General features: G+C 34.4%; 1 protein-coding gene across 3 annotated transcripts in view; it reads right to left on the minus strand.

Moving 5' to 3' along the window:
- The window catches only part of Fbxw7 (F-box and WD repeat domain containing 7), a 186060-nt gene that overhangs the window by 40218 nt on the left and 126008 nt on the right, over positions 1–19834 (minus strand). The window contains exon 1 of one of the 3 annotated variants that reach the window (XM_017803524.1): positions 13826–13997. The exons of the other annotated variants lie outside the window; for them this stretch is intronic. Coding sequence (XP_017659013.1) covers positions 13826–13972 — 147 coding nt within the window. The 5' untranslated portion in view covers positions 13973–13997. Of the gene's footprint in view, positions 1–13825; positions 13998–19834 lie in introns of those variants that run through there. 3 annotated transcript variants of the gene reach the window in all.

Raw genomic sequence — 19834 nt, forward strand, 5'->3', positions numbered from 1 at the left:
TTAAGGACAGTTCATAGCCACCATGTGGGTGCTGGGAAATGAACCCGGGTCCTCTGCAAGAGCAGTCAGTGCTCTTAACCGCTGAGCCATCTCTCTAGCACCTCCGGCTGAAATTTTTTTAAAAAGGCATTGGTAGTGATTTCCATTCCACCTCATTCACTTTGGTTTTATGGCTATGAAAAATAAGGACAGAATAAGTTTAATGGCAGATATTCTTCTGCCATCCACTTCTAACCTGGATGCATATTACACACCTCATTTTAATCTTCAATACAGCCAACTTGATACATATACATTTCCAAATCTTCAGTTTTCATCTTCCAATAAATATTTTAACATTATATATCAAAACTGAATGCTGTTACATTTTCTCTTTTGTATATAGTCTGACAATTTTAAGTAAAGGTCTACTCTACACAAAGCTGAACAACCTCTCAAGCTTTGAATTCATGACACTGACCTTAGACTTTCTCAGAATGATATTTAGTGCACTGTTATTAGTGAAACCTGTTCAAACACATGCCCCCATCTGCCAGCACCCCATTTGTAAAAGAGCTTCTTATTCTTGCGACTAGTACAACTCCTGCCTGCTTCCTCCCCTTCTCTACAAGCCAGCTGTATGGTAATGAGGAGGAGCAGCTGAAAACTACTGCACAGTAACAAAGCTAACAGGAGAACAGAACACTTCCCCTCTGGGAAACACTTGCAGAAGGACTGTAGCTGGTAAGCTACTAAACAGGGTACAGATCGGAATTATGTTTGTATCAGGCATCTGCGTGTGTAGGGGTTCATACATGTAAACAAGTTAAGCATGAGGTTTCCTTATGACTTTAAAAAATAAAAAAATGAAGAGAGCACAGGGTACCAAAGAAAGGTCTAAACTTCTAAATACATTTGCTAAAAAATCCAAAGTGCAGTTTTTAAAAAAGGTTTTAAAGTCTCAATTCTTATATAGTAATGAATACTTTGGTTAAGGTAATTTTTAAATATGCTAACAAGTATGTTCCATTTCTCAGTTACTAAATTTAGGGGCTTTAGAAGGAGAAAAGGTTACAGAACTTAAAATAATGGAAACTACTTATTAGACATATAAGGAACTAATACACAAATTATAAACAAATAATTGCTTTCAATTCTTACATAGCACTTGTAAATTATATTTAATGGTACTTCAAGCCATCAAATTTATTCTGAACATGGGAGTATCTCCAAACAAAATACCAAGATGTCATGTACCATTTTCTTAATTGACAAAGACATAATGGGGTTAATTTTTATACAGGGTAGTCACGCTGAATGAGTTTACATATTGTAAGTAGAACCAAATCACATTAATTTTTCATATGCAGTATCTTTCCATTTAAAGTAGATTACCAGCCACTCTGGAAACTAAAAAAAATCTGACTATTCAAAATTGGTACTGTGCATTTTCTTTTACAATTTGAAAAAAAAAAATCAAAATACTAACCCTAAAAATAAGTACTAATATATAAAAAGGATTAGTGACAATTTGTGAGTTCTTGTTACACAGCCATACTTCCTGTGGATGATTTCATTTTGCCTTTACAGCAATCCTAGGAGGTAAATACTACTATTCTCTGTTTTACATATGAGGCTCAGGAAGTCAGAGCTCTGAGAACTGAGGCAGGTCTGACCGGCTCCATCAGCCACATACTTAAGCTCCCTGCTATTCTGACATAAACCAAGAGTGAAGACTGGGTTTGCTTTCTTCATTGTTGTCTCCAAATGCCTAAAGCAGTCCTTGGATCATAGTAGTGCTGAACATGGCAAAATAATAGATGAAAATATAAATGCTCAGGGATTTTAGTTTAATTCAGGGGGAAAAAAGCCACAAAAATTTGTCAAAAGTTTGTAATAACTGTTTTGATTCTGAAAAATAGTACTTTGTCAATAAAAGAATCTTAAAGTTTGTTTGCTTATCAAGTCGACAAAAATTCTCTTAACAGTCATTTTGAAAGAGTGGTGTAAAATGATCTTAGAACTTTTGCATATTTTCATAAATTTATTTATTCATATTTTATTTGTCTAACTACAAAATGAATTTCACTCTTTTAGCCAACTTTACACAGTTCCTGACTTTGAATACAAATCAAAACTATGAGTCTTCTAAAGTAAAAACTTTTGTATAACGCATTTAAGAACTAGAATTGAACTCAACAAAGCAGTATCAACTATCCTTTTAAAAGCAAGCTATAAAAGAACAAACTTTGGACAGTAATAAAGCTTAAAAATCCACAAATTCAGACAAGATTTTAAAAAACAGTGCAATACTGCCCCTACATGTTCATACTAGTAGCAACAATAACATTTTAAAATCTAAAGTGGTAGTATAAAGATGTCTAGATAACTGAAAATCTGTTTAGCATTAAACTGTTCCCATGTGAATTATTATGAACCATGATCACACAAAAAATAATAAATAAATAAATAAATAAATAATAAAATGAAGGAAAAACAAATTTCAATTTTCAAAGTCAAACCAATAAAGAAGAAATTTAAGGTAGGGGCTGGACAGATGGCTCAGCGGTTAAGAGCACTGACTGCTCTTGCAGAGGACCCGGGTTCGATTCCCAGCACCCACATGGTGGCTAACAACCATCCTTAACTCCAGTTCCAGGGGAATCCAAAGCCCTCTTTTGACCTCCACAGCTTTGCACGACAAGGGTGCACTCACATACATGGAGGCAATACACTTGTACACATAAAATAAAAAATGATAAATAAAATATTTTTTAAAAAAGAAATTTAAGGTAACAGAATTTTATTCAACATTACAATATATTTTTTCTTCTCAAAACAGATCTCCTTATATCACCATATGAAGCTATCATAAAATCACCAGAACAAGCAAGCTAACTAATGGGCTATGTGCTCTTAGCATCAATATTTAACCTTTTCTGTCTTGGGTTTCTTTATGCCTACATTTATCAGACAGGAGGTTCAACTTACAAGTCTTGGTTTAATTGTAAGTAAAATTCAAAGAACACATGCATGAAATTCTACCACAAAATGGTTCAAGTTAACTGCTGATATCAACATCTGACATAAACAATGGGTCAGGTCAATGCAATGATACGAAGCATTATTTAAAATTAAGAGTCACTGGTACCAAATGGCAACTGTGAAATAATCTAACCCTCAAAGAAAAACAAACATGCAAACAATACTAGTGGAACAGAATATGTGTGTTTATAAAATGATAAGAAAAGCTTGCTACTGCATAGTTCAACAGCTCTTAAAAATACTCCATGAAAGAAAAGAGAACTTCAAGAACAATATTAATGTTTGAGAAATGTAGGTACATGCAAAAGGAAATAACTGAATTGCAGACTCCTAACATTTACAATACCAGTGGCTTAACTACAAGTGGCAGAACTTTTTTGCTACTACTTCTGTAGTAAAATTTACGCAGCATTTTAAAAAAACTCTTAGATTATATCATTATTATTTAGTTGGTTTATATGTTAGACACAATTTATGAAGCTTTTCACAGTAATTCAGGGAGAGGGCCAAGAACCCCAATTCTCACTCAGGGATAAGTGAGAAACAAGCCACTGAGATGCACTTGACAAAATATTGAAGAGTCTCCAAGAAAGCTTTCTTATTAAAACATGAGCAAGATGAAATCCTTAAAGAGAATTAACAATATGCTCTATTACTGGGTTATTTGAGAACAAGCAGGTTATACATTTCAGTAAGGGCCATTAACAATTCAAATCAGGTAAAGCGTATGTATCCCTGTGCACACGCATACAAAAAAAATAACACAAATTACCACCAACTAATTTAAAATTAAAGTGCATAATAAGAGTTTGCTGACACACTGTTTTTGTTGCGGGGGTGTTTTTGGTTTTCACAAACCAAAAACCACAAATGCATCCTAAGTGCCTCTGACTATGCCTGGCTTATTTACTATATATTTGCTGAATGAATTAATTAATAAACGAACTCATGTACCTATGGGCTTTCTTCTTGTTTTGAGACAGGGTGTCACTATGCAGCCCAGGATGGCCTGAACTCATAAACCTTCCTACCTTAGCCTCCCACGTGCTAGTGCTACAGGTATGTACCACCATGTCCAAGCTTACTCCTGTGGCTTTTAATATATGACTATACAATGAGAATAGAAGATGCATCTCCTAGAGATAGAAAGGCATCTATGGTCTCCTTAAAGGAGGCTTGCTCTGTTTAACCCATCTTCATAACACTAGCAAAACATATAGGGAACACATGTAATTTGTACTGGAAGAGTATTATTATTATTATTATTATTATTATTATTATTATTAGCCTTGTTCCTATTTAAAGCACAACTGGGAAAACTTTATAAAGTGTGGCTGGAGTTCTTTTCCATCACTCAAAGTATAAATCTGCGGGACTGGAGAGATGGCTCAGCAGTTAAGAGCACTAGTTGCTCTTGCAGAGGAACAGGACTTGATTCCCAGCACCCACATGGCAGCTACAAACTGTCCATAACTAGAGTTCCAGGTGATCCAACACCCTCTTCCGACCTCCGTGGGCACTGCACGACATGGATGCACTTACATACATGCAGGCAATACACTCATACACATAAAATAAAAATAAATAAAATATTTAAAACAAATTTTAAAAGTATAAATTTGCTGTATCTTAATCACTGAAGAAAAATAATATTTAAACTCCAAGCTGTCATTATATTATATGGACCTGCCTATACCTAGCTTAATAAAATTTAGCTACTCATTTATGTAATATGTTTTTAGGTATTTAAATGTGCATATATAGAGACTTAAAAGCTTAGACTACTCTAATATTTTAAAGTACATTCCATTTTTTATATGTGAGTAAGACAGCTGTACAACTTAAGTCTGTTGAGTTAGCTCTATAATTTTGGTGATAGCTATTTTTTAAAGTATTTTCTAAGGTTTTAATTTTTTATTTATTTTACGTATGAGTGTTTTGCCTGCATGCAATGCCCACAGAGACCAGAAGAGAGCATCAAATCCCCTAGAACTGAAGTTACAGATGGATGCTAACAGCCACGTGGGTGCTTGGAACTGAACCTGGTCCTCTGTGAGAGTGCCATCTTATCAGCCCCAGTGACTGCATTCTTAAATGTACATTTTGGATTTTAGATAGGTAGTGACATTATACTATATAGATTACAAAATACTTCTAACTACATTACACATCAATGTTTCTATAGTAAAATACATGATTCCTCAAATAATAAAGGCAGTTATCTTATGTTAGCTTTAGGTTAAGTCTTGACACCTTTATTTTAAAATTTTTAGTTTTCAGAGCTTGTTAGGCTCATCTGCAGGCAAGAGACTGGGTAATTTATTTCATACTATTTACCCTGCCAGGAGATGATGTCTAAATTTATTTTTAGCATATTCTTCATCTGTCTTCTACAAGTCTTAATAATCAATTCCTTTCTGAAAACATTAAGCTACAAATATAAGTAGCTTTGCCCTCTAGTGTTAAGGTTATTAGCAATTTATATAAAATGTTATGAATTAGCAAGAGATAATTCAGTTATTTCCTCAACATAAGTTGTAGATTTATATATGGTGTGCTTATTTATGTTCTATTTAATAACTAAGGTACAACCCAATACTAAGACCCCAAAACAAAAATGTCTAGAGAGCAATGTAATAATTATATATTGAGCTCATCATAAATTATGAAGAATGGAAGAATTACATGTCTTATATACAGGTTCATTGCATACATTCAATATTTTTTGGCTGGCATTAATATTAATAATAAACCAATGATAAAGTACAAGTGAATAATTTGTTGCAATCTAATTAAAATCTCAGTATTGTGTGAAAAAGGTAGGTAATAATCTGTTAACTTAGGAAGTCCTCATTCCAGATCAGTACATAGCAGTGTTTTTTGTGAGTCCAGAGTCTGACTGCCTGAGTCAGAAGTAAGGCTACATCACTCATGAGTTGTGGGGCAAGTTATTAAGCCTTCCACTCCCTCAGATCCCTAAACTGTAAATAAGGATAACATAATTCAACCTACTTCATGAGGTTATTTTAAGTATTGCACGATTTTTTCTGTGGAAATAAAGTATTTCTGTACACCCAGTTAGATGTTTTCATTACCTGGTTTTCTTGTCATCAAAACATTAGTATTAGCAAAAGATTTATTTTGGGTCTCCTAAGTTGCAGAAGAGAATGGCCTTTTTCTCTCTAGTTTTATTAATCCACAAGTTACAGAAAAGCTCTCAGATCTTTGCCAGGTACTCAGTGTTTATTGGCTGACATTAATATTCAGACGTGAGCAATTTGCAGTAGTATAACTAGTATGAAAAAAACAAGATGTAAGCACAAGCAACAATCCAAGCACCTTTTCATTCCTCTGGTCAGCTGCTTAGCAAGTACTGTGTTTTAAAACAAAACTGCTATAATGAGGGGCTGGAGCGATGGCTCAGCGGTTAAGAGCACTGACTGCTCTTGCAGAGGACCCAGGTTTGATTCCCAGCACCCACATGGCGGTTACGAAGTGTCCTTAACTCCAGTTCCAGGAAAATCCGAAGCCCTCTTCTGACCTCCGCAGCATTGCATGACACGGGTACACTCATATACATGCAGGCAATACACTCGTACACATAAAAAATAAAAATAATAAATAAAATATTTTAAAAACCGCTATAATGAAATACTGGTGGTCCCCTCCTTCCCACAGTACTTTGTACAGAATCCATTTAAGCAAATATCCTTTGTAGTGCAATGGTTCGAGCTTTTATCACTAGATGTAAGATATTTAAAAGATTGTAATTTTTCACACTTGAATAACCATGTCATATACATACAGGAAGCTTCATCGCTGCATTTACAGTCACTGACTTGCAGGTACAAAGAGTACAATCTCCAGGGATTTTAGGATTTCTATTTTGCTTATTCATGTCTGAGGCATGAAACATTCTCAGGAAGGAAAAGACTGATGGATTTTTAAATAGAATGGTGTTACAGAGTAGCTAACAATAACTATCTATTTTTTTAATACAGTAATTGGTGGTGATAAAGGTCACCAGAAGATTTGAAAATGTCAATATTTTTGAAGTTCCAACGGAGCACATGTGTATAGAAAACACTTAAAAAGGGAAAAAAATAAAATCCCATTAAAAGCCCTCTCTAAACTGACTCCTACTGCCACCCTTTCTTCCTCTTCTTCAAATATGTTTTTTCCTTCATTTTGACATTTTCAAGCTCCTTAGGCTTCCTAAATTACTCTCAAAAGTACCTCCCAAATAACTACACTGTACATTTGTTTCGCCTTCATTTTCAAAATTGGTAGGTAGTAATTACTTTTAAAATTAAGTGTCAAACTGTATCTGAGTTTAGTTAAATTTAGAAAATGAAATATTCAAAATCACAGCTGCACAGTCATTTAAAAACATTTAGTAAACAAAAACATGCCATGTTCTAACAGTCAGTACAAAAACTCCTTAGAGAATTTTCCAATTTTAATAGATATCTCAACAAGCCAGTCATAGAAATATTTATACTAACTCTCTTTTCCTATGACTTAGAGCATAAAAAGATATTAAAAATAACTTCAGGTTTCTAAGAGTTTATAACCTGAGGATATAAAGCGGTCCACAGCACTACTAATCTGTCCTAATCACCTCCAGGCCAGGGGTAATGCAGGAGTGCAGTGAGATTGAGGGCAAGGGGTGAGATAACATTGGCCAAGCCAGTTATCTTGGGGGGAGGGGGGTGTTTTACCAGCTGAGCAGGCGGAGCTGTGTGGGCCTGGAAAGGACCTGGAGAGAGAGGCACAGATAATACAGGGAGACATGATGATAGTTTTAGAAGTTCCAGTATATGTTAAAGAGATATTCATCTATGTCTGTCTAGTCAGCTAAGAGTTTCTTGAAACAGAATTTCATGCAATCTCTTGGCCATCAAGACATTTTAGAAGAGGAGACTTAATACAACTACTTTACATGAGAGTTAATCACGGCTCAAATGGGAGGAAAAAAAAGGTAAGCCAGACAGTGGCTAATTGACAAAGCTATGACAAAAATGTTAGACCTAAGAAACAGTGCTATAGGAAACAGACAAGTATTTCTGCAGCTGCTCCTGCTAGCAGAAGTACTCTACTAGTAGATTATTAATAGCAGTACACTAAGGGAGAGGCTGTCATTTATACTGTAAAAATATCTCACTAAAACTCAGAAATGTACATATGTATAATGTGACATAAAAACGGCAATACCTACTAGAAGACCAGTAATAAAAAATACACTGGATCAGTAATAAAATTTTAAAAATCATACACACTGGCAATCTTTTAGATAAAAACACAGAGCACAGTTTTAGAGCTATGAAACGAATAGAAAAAAGATATAGTTGGATATAATATAAGTGACAAGAATACAGCAAATGTTATTTTCTACAATAAAGAATAAGGTCACTATGAACAATTTTGGATTTATTTACCGTTTTCCTCATGAAGTATAATGACACATACTTAAAGGAAGAATGATAATATGGTGTCAGCTAAGTAATGGCCAGAAGGCCCCTGTTATTTTTTTAATTGGTACAATTTTCTGGAAAATAACTTATCAGTATATCTCCTAATAATGCAAGATTTACTCTCCTTGACCAAATAATTTTACATCTAGAAATCTGTGCACAGTGAAGTGGTTAAAGATTTTCCCATATACGCTAGACCTGTCACCGTCCATCACCAACTCTGGAAGGATCACAGCACTTTTATGTACAGGTCAGACACCTACAGTCTTGGAGAAACACTAGCAGTATATTACAAATGGGTCCAACTTCCATTTTGTTGAAAAATAATTAAATATTTACATCTATTGTTGTGGTTGTTTCTGAGCAGTGGAATTACTAATAATTTAGTAAGCTGTAAAGAAAAAAATTCTCTATGTTTTATATAATATAAGCAAGCCCTATTTTAAGAGGCAAAAGATTAACTATTGGAGGAAAATAAAATTTCACCTTAAATAAAATTAGCCATCTAACTCAGATAAAACTTTTTCTAATCTTTTTGAGAGAGTGTCTCCCTTTAGCCCCAGCTGGCCTAGAATTCAGAGAGATCAGCCTTCCTCTATCTCCAGAGTGCTGGGATTAAAGGCATGCTCCACACCAGGCCAAGCTCAACTCAGATAATCTTGGGACTATCAAATTACTAAATTCAGAAGGGTAGTGATTTCTAAAGGTCCACTAAAAGAATATAATGATTAAAATTAAATACAGCTTTAACTAACTGAAGACTATATACACAAATCAGGTTATGTCTGAAAGAGAATATCAAAATTGTGAATACAGCTTTGTTTCTGGTAACAGCACGAGACTGAAGAAAATACCTGAATGCAGCACAGCACTGGTGAAAAGGTATGGTATGACACTGCTTTTATCGTTGACACAAGTACTGACTGAACAAATGGATGGGGATGGCACTGCACCACATTGAAGGGTAACCTGTCAGACACTCTGCTTTCAATGCTGCTGGCTAAACCACCAAGGATGAGGTATGATCTCCCAGCTAACAGAACAACAAATAACGAACAAGCAAACAATCCAACATTTCAAATTTTTGATGAGTAAAACTGTTACATAATTTGTAGTATAACTTAGTTTAAAATTTTTTAAGTGATTACATAAGAAATTTATAGTATATAAATGAACTGTGCTATAAAAAGCAATTTGAAGGCCAATGTTTTGATACTTTGAATGTATTTCCCCAAAGAAATAAATTTTGACAGTGATGGGCTCCCAGACTTACCTTTCAAAAAACTAATATAACAGTCGTTGAAAAGTGTCAAGTTTATAAGAAAGAAATGTGTATATAGGCCACAAAAGCTAGCAGAAATAATAGCAAGGGCCTGTAAGGTCAAAGTCTGGAAATTAAATATCAGCTCAACTATGTATCAAGAAACTGGGAATGTTAACTTGTTTAAGGCCTCAGTTTCCTCATCTACTGAATGAAGAAACTTCTTGATTTACGGTATTTAATTCACATTTAAGTCAGTTAAGTTTTAAATCAGTTTAAAAGAAAAATATCCAGAAAGAAGAGTACTTAGTATATATAATGAGTTCTTTAAAAACCAAGGGTGGTGGTGTACACCTATATTCCCAGTACTTGGAAGGCTGAGGAGACACTCCAGTTCAAGGCTAGCCAGAGCTAGACAGCAAGTCTGTCTCAAGAAACAGACCCTCTGGCTGAATGAAGTCTTGCCATACAAACCCAAAAACACTGGAGTCATGCCAACATCTTTATCTGACTATAAACTACACAACCTGGTTTTATAATCTTCCCCCTCCAAAAAAAAAAAATCTTATATAAAACCATCAGTTCCATCTCATTTCAAAATTTCTGCCAAAATAGTAACACTGAAGAATAATTATTAAAAAAAAAGTCTTATTAAGTAAATAAATGCATAAGTGCTCCAAAGTTAAAGTGAGTGAATCAGACTTATACACTAAAAGTGATTTTCTGCTGGGCATGGTAGCACACACCTTTAATCCCAGCACTAGGGAGGCAGAGGCAGGCGGATCTTTGTGAGTTCCAGGACAGCTGGGGCTACAATGAGACCCTGTCTCAAAAAGACCGATTTAAAAAAAAAAAAAAAAAGTGATTTTCTTCCAACATGTTTTATTAATCGTCAGAATTACCATTATTACTCTTAGTAAAAAGAAAAAAAAACGCATCCTTGTTTCAGATATGTTCAAAGTATGAAAAGATATAACTTAAGATTTCAGCAATATGGAATTAGCATAATTAAAAGCATTCCAATTTCAAAGGAAAAATACAATAACTGATGCCAAATTACTGCTCCACTAAAGGATAATCAGGACTTTTTAAAATTATAGGCTATATTCCCAAATTTCCCTGATACTAAGAATTACTTGTAGAACTTTAAAATTTTTATTATTTTTCTTTATTGTGTATGAGTGTATTGCCTGCATGTATGTAAGTGCACCCATGTTGTGCAATGTTTGGGAAGGTCAGAACAGGGTGTTGGATCCCCTGGAATTGGAGTTAAGATGGTTATTAGGCACCATGTGGTGTTGGGCATTACTCTTAACCACTGAGCCATGTCTCCAGCCCTGTAGAACTTTTTGAAAAAGATTTATTTATTTTAAATTACATGTGTATTTGTGTGTCTATATGTGTGCATGTGCATGTAAGTGCAGGTGCCTGCAGAGTCTAGAAGAAGGCACTGGATCTCCTGGACCTGGAGTTATAAGTAGTTATAAGCCACCTGACATGGGTGCTGGGAACTAAACCCGGTCTTCTGCAAGAGCAGTACATGAGTCTGAGCCCTGTCTCCAGGCCCCCGTGGAACTTATTTTTAACAAATAGCTGGTACATTCTCAATACTAAAATATTTGTATTTAGTAGTAATTTATTAGTGGTTAGTTTACTATTTATTTGCTGTTATATTAAATCCAATGCTCACACATTTCAGATGAGAGCTTGGAAAAATTTTAACTATAAACTTGACTACCAGCATTAATATTATATTTCATAGTAAGATAAACAAATTTCCTAAAAACATTTGAAGACATGTAAGGTGACATTACAGTTTTAAAGACTTTTTCATAATTTTCAAACTGTTGTCCCTTTAATTTTCTTTAAAACATTAACCATGCAAATGTTAACTGACTCAGCATCCATGATAGAAGGATGTTTTTCCACTTTTACTAGGTGAGGCTTACACAGTTTTATAAATACTAACTATATATTATGTTCAGCTCAGTACTCGCAAGAATGTTCTATGAAATACAGAGGCTATCTACCCTGCACACTGTGCTGTCAATAGTGCAGTAATGTGCTTAAAAGCATTAAATATATCTAATATAAGAACTCTATGCCAAGCACAAAATATGATTAATTATAAATCATTTCAGAAGTCCTTTTAAAATTTTTGCTAAAGAAAAATATACTTTAAAAAAAGAAATACACTTAAATATTTGTTATAAACTGTACTAAGGAAAGAGAATTTAATGAAGAGAAGGCAAATCCATTTAAAGCTACCTACATTAATCACTTGTGGAAAGAGAGGATCTATTCTCATAACCCTCTTCTATTTCAATGAGTCAGACCCAATAAGTCATGCAATCATAAACTATTGCCAGACACAGAAAAACTGAATGTATTATTTAAGGACAACTTTTTGAACGTTCTAAGAAATTATTTCTAAATTTTCTAGTATGACTTTTATTTTCATACTTTGTTCTATCATAGTATTGCAACTGCAAGGCTAGAATTCAATATAGCATAGTAACCTAGAAAAGTCAAACAGAGCAGTGACCCTAGAAAACCCTCAAGGAAAGCCTTGAGGTTCTTCATTAATTTTTCTTATAGAATCTTCTCCTATACCATTTCAACATAATGTCCAAGTTAGAAGATGCGTTGTGCCCATGAAGTCCCCTCTACACTAAAACTGCATTCATTCTATTACAAACAAGAGTAAAATAAAACAAGAGAGAAAAAGGAACTTGGCTGTTAATGTTTTAACTGTTCAGCTATAAAAAAGAACTCATACTTTTTATAGGTTTAATAAGTTTCTTTTGTAAACTTATTTGTATTGGTATTTTATCTATAGAAATATTAATTATTTTATTAATGACTTTAAGAGTACAGAGACCTCTTATAAAATAACTTAATTCGGGCCAGTGACCTCATTTCAGAAAAGCTATAAAACTGAGAAGGTGAAAGAAGACAAATTAAGAAAACATTGTGAAGACGTAGGAAAGAAGAAAAGAAACAATATCAGAGACATATTCCATTTTAACTTTACTGAAAATGTTTTCTAACATGGCTGCCACTTGCTTTGGGTACAAGCAGAAACAACTCAAAGGGAACTAAGCTGATCAGAAAAAATATTTTTGCAAAGACTAAGTCTTAGTAAAAGAAGATTCTCTTTACAAAGATAAAACTATTTTTCTAGTGTTATGGGTTATTCTACTTAATTAAGAAGATAAATACCTTCTTTAGTTAAAAGAAAAGTAAATGCATAAAAGACACGGGACAGTGACAGTACTGATTAAACAAGTACTTATTTAATTACAGAGACAGGAGTGTGTGTAGCACACATGTACTTGGGCTCAATGTGTTCAGAATCATAAACATATTTCAGATCTAAAAATCTGTCACACTAGTAAATAATTCAAAATGGCAACACCTACTAACTCAGAAGATACAATGCTTAGTTCACACCAACAGCTTCAGTGTGCCACACTGAAGAACAACCGATTGTGACTTGATTATACATTAACACCCATTCTGTAAAACATGTTAGTTCAGGACATCTATATATAAATTTTATCACACAAGAACACACTAATTTTGTTTAAGCAAAAAAGCAATGCCTCTCTTATGTTGTTTTAATTTATGAAACAATATTAAAAAATATCCAGCTTCAAGGGCCAAAGAAGCCTATAGACCTGGACTGCTCTCTGAGCTAGATGCTATATGGCCCATGCCTAAGCACCACCAAAAGCTTCCAGTCTCTCATGCAAAATAAAAGATGCAAAACTGAGCTTGAAATATTTGCTGACATATTTCAAAACACCTTTTTCACACTTATCAGCTCTAAACAAGTTTACAGGATTCTCATCACATGAAAAATAAATGAGATAAAAAGGAAGGTTGGGTTAATCCTGCTCTCCAGGCTTGAGTTCATCAACTATTACTTCGACTTTCACTGGCTACACAATGCATTGTTTGCTTTTGTCATAAATATAAATATGAAATCTTAAGCATGGTTCACTGGAAGCAGAAGTACGTCATTTAAATAAACACGCATACTTTCCAAATGTGTAACACTTACCCGTCTTCGACAAAAGGGCAGGCCTTGGGCAATGATGCTAATGCTAAATATCTTCATCACAGTTTGATGTGGTAGAGGCTCTTTTGTACTTTTAAGATCAACAGGAACCAAGCCATGGTTTACAGTAGCTTTTCCCGGTTTTGACATTTTAAAACTCCTCTTGGTTGATGAATACTTTCTACATGTAATACAGGCACATTACTAAAATACTAATCACCAATTTTTTAAAAAATGAACAGTAGTTTTAAAAGGCTAAGGACCCAAAGCCTGCTGCTTTTCTCTTTCAACCTTCTCCTTGTGAATGTCCTGACCTGTCTGAGGCTTGGTGAAGTGCAAACTGTCCTAGAATAGCCAGGAATTATAAACTCCTGAAGTGAGCGCTCCTGCTGCTGCCAGTCAAACAGCTGGTGAGCTCCCATAACCAAGTCAGTGGTGTGGCTACAACCAAAGCAGGGCTGGGCTGCGGGGTCCTGTGATACTTCTCCAACTAAACAACTAGGTGCTCCTGAGAAACTGAAAGTAAAATTCTTTACAAGATAAATCTCTCTCTCTCTCTCTCTCTCTCTCTCTCTCTCTCACACACACACACACACACACACACACCTCTATCTTTTCTTACATATCTTATTAAGTCTTCCTTACCCAAATAGCATCATAATATCTGCAGAATTTGGCTTCATATTTAAGGAGCATTTATGCATATTAAGGGAAATACATAAATGTTTGTTCACCTCATCTATATTAGTGAGTGCTTTTTCCCAACTGTTTGTTAAGTGTGCCCTTTTACTTTTCTGCACAAACCAGATTATCTGGCTCTCTGAAAAACTAACTGGTTCTATTATAATAGTCACATGACTGATCAAGGACATATAAAACAGTATCATTTGTAAAATAACCTATAATGGGCAGTTCCCACAGTCATGTGTCACCTAACAGCAGGCTCTACCCTAAGAAATACACTGTAGTGTGTGAACAGTGTCATGTGCACACAACCAGGTTACAACACTAGGTAATGCAACCTTGTGGTGACTGAAATGTCAGCCAATGTATTAAAATCCCTGCTTCTTAATTTCTACAGTATAAGAGTCAGATAAATTCTCCTAAAACACAGGAAAACTGGAAATCCATAAATTGATATGGTGGGGGGGAGGGTACAACACTGACAGCCAACATAACATATCTTCAGGCCCACAGCCTTCAGAATAAATGTTCCTAACCTCCTTTTAGTCTCGGCATCCCCTCCGATATTCACTTTACTTTCTACAGTAAAACTGTTTTTGTTTGTATAATATGACCTTTACTCATACTTTGTCTGTCTCATTAGAGCATTGCTTTTACTAATAGCTCTATGGCATATTATTCCTTCCCAGTAATTACTATCTATTGTTTTAATATTATAATACAGTTTTATATAGACAGATATTTTTTATTTTCAGAAACAGTATGTTTCAATGATAATCTTTGAAACAATTAGCCCTTCCAATTCCTTTAAAATAAATGACACTTCAGTGTAGAAAAAAAATCAGAAGATGGCAGCATATTCCATAAGTTTAACATTCATTCTGCATAGAAAAAACTTACCAAGCATTTAATTTTTACTTAACCCACTGGCTAATGAAGTAGCATACTGAACACTGTAAGCACTTTTATATTTAAAAGTCCTCAAAATCCTTTAAAGTCGCATGTATTTATACTCAGGAATTTTAAATATGAGGAAGATCTATGATATCTTTGAAGTACAAGCAGGGGAGAACTTGGACTTTAAAAGAACTTGAAATGGGAAAATTTTCAAATGAACATCAAGTTTCTGCTTCAGTTTCTAAAGAACTAAAGAATTATTATGAAGAACAACCAGAGTTTCCATGTTCATGTAATTATGTATGATAATAATGGAACTAAAACTGTATGAGAATGAACATTGTTTATGCTAGACACCAAGTTTTCAGAAGCACAGAGTGGTGCATTCTAAATCAATTCTTCAAATTGGTAAACAGCTGCCCTCAGCTGGAGAGTACGGGGCATTGCAACTCTAGCAAACCTAACATAAATGGAATGGTCTTAAACCATGTACTTTTACAAAAAGAATAATTCTAGTGGCTGAGGGAAGTAAATACTAACCTTCAAATTTTTAGGCTTCAGGGAACTGAATTTCTGAAATGATGTTCCTAATCTAAAATAGGAATGCACAAAATACCAAAACCTTCAACTATACAGAAAAACCTAAATAACCCAAATGAATGAAGGAACTCATAGACAACATGTAAAGAACCTTAACTGTCAATACATTAAAAACTGGAGCTCTTACCTCAACTGTACCTTTGAAATGTTTGAGATACTATTAGTTACCAAGCTTCTGCCCCAACTCCAGTTGAGACTTTTAAAGAATAGACAAGTTCTTTTTAAGATGATACCAGAAATAATAAATCAATACATCATACCAGATGGGGTCAGGGAATCAAAGTGTTCAGTCTACACACTGACTCTATAGGGTATGATTTTTGTGCCTCAATTATACCTAAACCCTATCTACTCCATGACACGGCCATGATCACTGAATGAGTTAATTTAAGTGTGTAGACTAATGCTTCACATCTAGAAAGTCCTTAATCCTGTTAAACTGACAATTATCACTACTTCTATCAGGGAGAAAGAGGGAGGGAAGGAGGGAGGGAGGGAAATTGAGCATGGTGGTCTTTGTTTATAATCCTAATAACTCACTGGCTGAGGCTGAAGAATCATAGGCTAAACTATGTAGCAACGACATAGATATACTGTCTTTTCAAAAGTAACACATGGAGCTTAACATATCACATGTCAATTTCTAAAAACAGTGATTCTAAAACTCACCTCTAACCTTGGAGTAGAGACTATCAATAAGTTTGAGCATTCTGACAATCTTTTAGTTAAAAATTAAGCAACAGTATTGTAGCCACAGTATCTGAAGCATTTAAGAACCCCCATTCTTTGTTAACATCCAGGAAGTGTTCACTACTAGGAAATTAATCATATAAATCCCTTATTTTGCCTATTTACAACTTTCTGATTTTTCTTCTAAAAATTTGCTTTGGCAAAAACTATTATATAAAAATATATATAAAGGGGCTGGAGAGATGGCTTAGTGATTAAGAGCATTAACTGATCTTGCAGAGGACCCAGGTTTGAATTTCAGCACCCACACATGGAGGCTAACGACCATCTATAACTCCAGTTCCAAAGATGCTCTCTTCTGACCTTCTCAGGCACTGCACAACATGGATACATATACATACATGCAGGCAATACACTTATACACATAAAAAATAAAATTAATAAGTATTTTTTTAAATATATAAAATATCAGCAATATGGTATTTGCAAAATACAATACAAATCCAAACACTCCAATTCTTACAATAAATACTGTTACAGCTACTTACTCTGCATCTTTCTTTCATTCATAGTATTATAGAGGCCAGGATTCAACTTTTTACCAAAGTTGCAGCATGTAAGAACATAAAAACCTTTCATTTTTCATAAATTATTCCTGAATCAGCTAAAACAAATCACTTAGAAGACACAAGCTTATCTACAAGTACAAATAGGTTTCTGTTGTTGTTGACAGTTCTCAGACAAGGTCTCATTACACTGTACAGGCTATCCTCCAACTTATGGGCTCAAAGGATCCTCTTGCACTAGCTTCTGAGTGTCTGGACATATGCCATGGCATTCAGCTCTAAGAACAACTGATTAATTTTACATCATGAGTTTTCAAAGTCTCATCTCAAAATTTTAATAGGAAGAATAGTAACACATGCCATTGAATTTCAGTATTATTCAATGCTTTTGTTAAGCAAGAAATGGCATTCTTTGTGAAACGGAAAATTCCAGACACTCAAAATTAATAGCACCACTAAGGTGAATGAAAAGCCTTCTGATGGAGAACATGGTGTTATTTAACATACTCTACTACACTGGAATTTACCCTAAGATGTTACCTTCTGTGCTGAATCAACCTGCAGTCTTTCATCACACCAAAGAAATCAGACTGTTTAAGTATTCCCCTAAGCAATGCATGCATGAATATAGAACAATTAAAACAAATAGGGAAACAGTCACAAATCAAGAAATTAAGTTCCCTGCTTAATAATAGGTGAGTTCTCATGATTGAATTAGTAATAACTTTAAAAGAAATAACAATGTCACTATCTCAACTGTAGAAAAATACAACGCAATATAAAACAAAAACTTCAATATATGGTGTGCCCTACAAAAATTAAACAGTGCTCATAAAAATAGATGAATTAAATTGCTTTTATAAAAATTAAAATCATATTTAGATGATTTCTAAAGATGCTCTAAAAACATTTGAATATTCAAAGTGATTACAACTTTCAGTGTTATTGAGTCATCATACCATGTAAACATGCCTAATGGAGCATGTTATATTACTATACTTGCTATTAAGTTTTACCATCTATGCATCAAGAACGTGGTACCACCTAACTACTTAAAAGAGAAAGTTGCTTAGGTTCTTCATCAGCACAGAGTATATGCGGGTGTTATAAAAATGGGCAGCCTGACGCCAGGCGTCAGTGACACATGCCTTTAATCCCAGCACAGGCAAGCAGATCTCGTGAGTTCAAAGCCTACCTGGGCTACATAGAAGTCCAGGCCAGCTGGGGCTAAAGGGAAACCCTGTCTCAAAAAGACACACACACACACACACACAGACACAAAGTGTGGCCTAGTAACTACACATCCACAAAGTAAAAGCGTTGTATGCTCACATGTACATACATATAAAGCATTTTAAAAAATATTTTATTTATTATTTTTATTTTATGTGTATTGTGTATTGTGTGCATGTATGTGAGTGCACCCATGTTGTGCAATGCCACGGAGGTCAGAAGAGGGCGTCAGATTCCCCTGGAACTTGAATTAAGGACAGTTTGTAGCCACCATGTGGTTGCTGGGAATCGAACCCAGGTCCTCTGCAAGAGCAGTCAGTGCTCTTAACCTCTGAACCATCTCTCATACAGAGCATTTTTAAACAAACAAAAATCCGCAAATACCAGGGTATAATAAAGTATTGCAGCTATTTTGATTTATATGCTAAAAGGCTAGCTGAAGGACATTTGGGCTATTTGAAGTCCCATCGGACATTTCCAGTTATTTCCAAATAATTAGTTGAAAATAAGTTATAAATTAAAAGGTAAAATATCAAAAAAGTCCCCCCAAATGATCAGTTTGTGACAAAAATGATAGGATACCACATGTTCTATTTTAAATTACTAATTTATTAATAACTAAATTATTGTTTGACTAAACTATTCTCTTAGCATCCTTTCCACTGTATCACCTCAAGTTGATACCCCACGTGACTTAGTAATTCACAAAGAACACTGGGTAACTCAAATTTTAGTTTCAGTTCTACCACTAACTGGTAACCTTGAACTTCTCATCTGACACTTCAGACTTCAAAAGAGGAGGCTGGAATAGAAGACTGGTAATAAAAACCTTTACAGTTTTAATTACATATTATAGCTCTATTAGTTTCATACAGGTCTTGTAATGTTGGATTATCAATTTAGTGAGGTTTCTCTTATTATAGTTTAGCGATTAACAAAGTTAGTTTTAGATACATCCCAGGACTGGCAAAATGGCTTGGTGGGAAAAGGTGTTTGTTGCCAAACCTAAATAACCTGAGTTGGATCCCCAGGACCCCACACGGTAGAAGAGAATGCACACTCACAGGTTGTCTTCCACACAAATACGTTTCTCCCAGACACAAATAAATGTTACTTAATTTTTTAAAAAAAACACATCTAAATAAAATTCACTGCTTTAATTCATTTGTTTATTCTTTCTAACAACAGCATCTGTGTCTGTGTGGTAGATAATGTAACTGAGATACATTATAAAGAAAAAATATATTGGAAAAATGTTATAGACAATTTTTAAAGCAATGAAAAGATAAAATTCAAGAAATTAACTATAATAATTTATATATTTTATTTATTGCTCCTGCCT

Source organism: Nannospalax galili, unplaced genomic scaffold, assembly GCF_000622305.1.
Source record: "Nannospalax galili isolate Female #2095 unplaced genomic scaffold, S.galili_v1.0 scaffold305, whole genome shotgun sequence".
In the NCBI taxonomy this organism is placed as follows: domain Eukaryota; kingdom Metazoa; phylum Chordata; class Mammalia; order Rodentia; family Spalacidae; genus Nannospalax; species Nannospalax galili.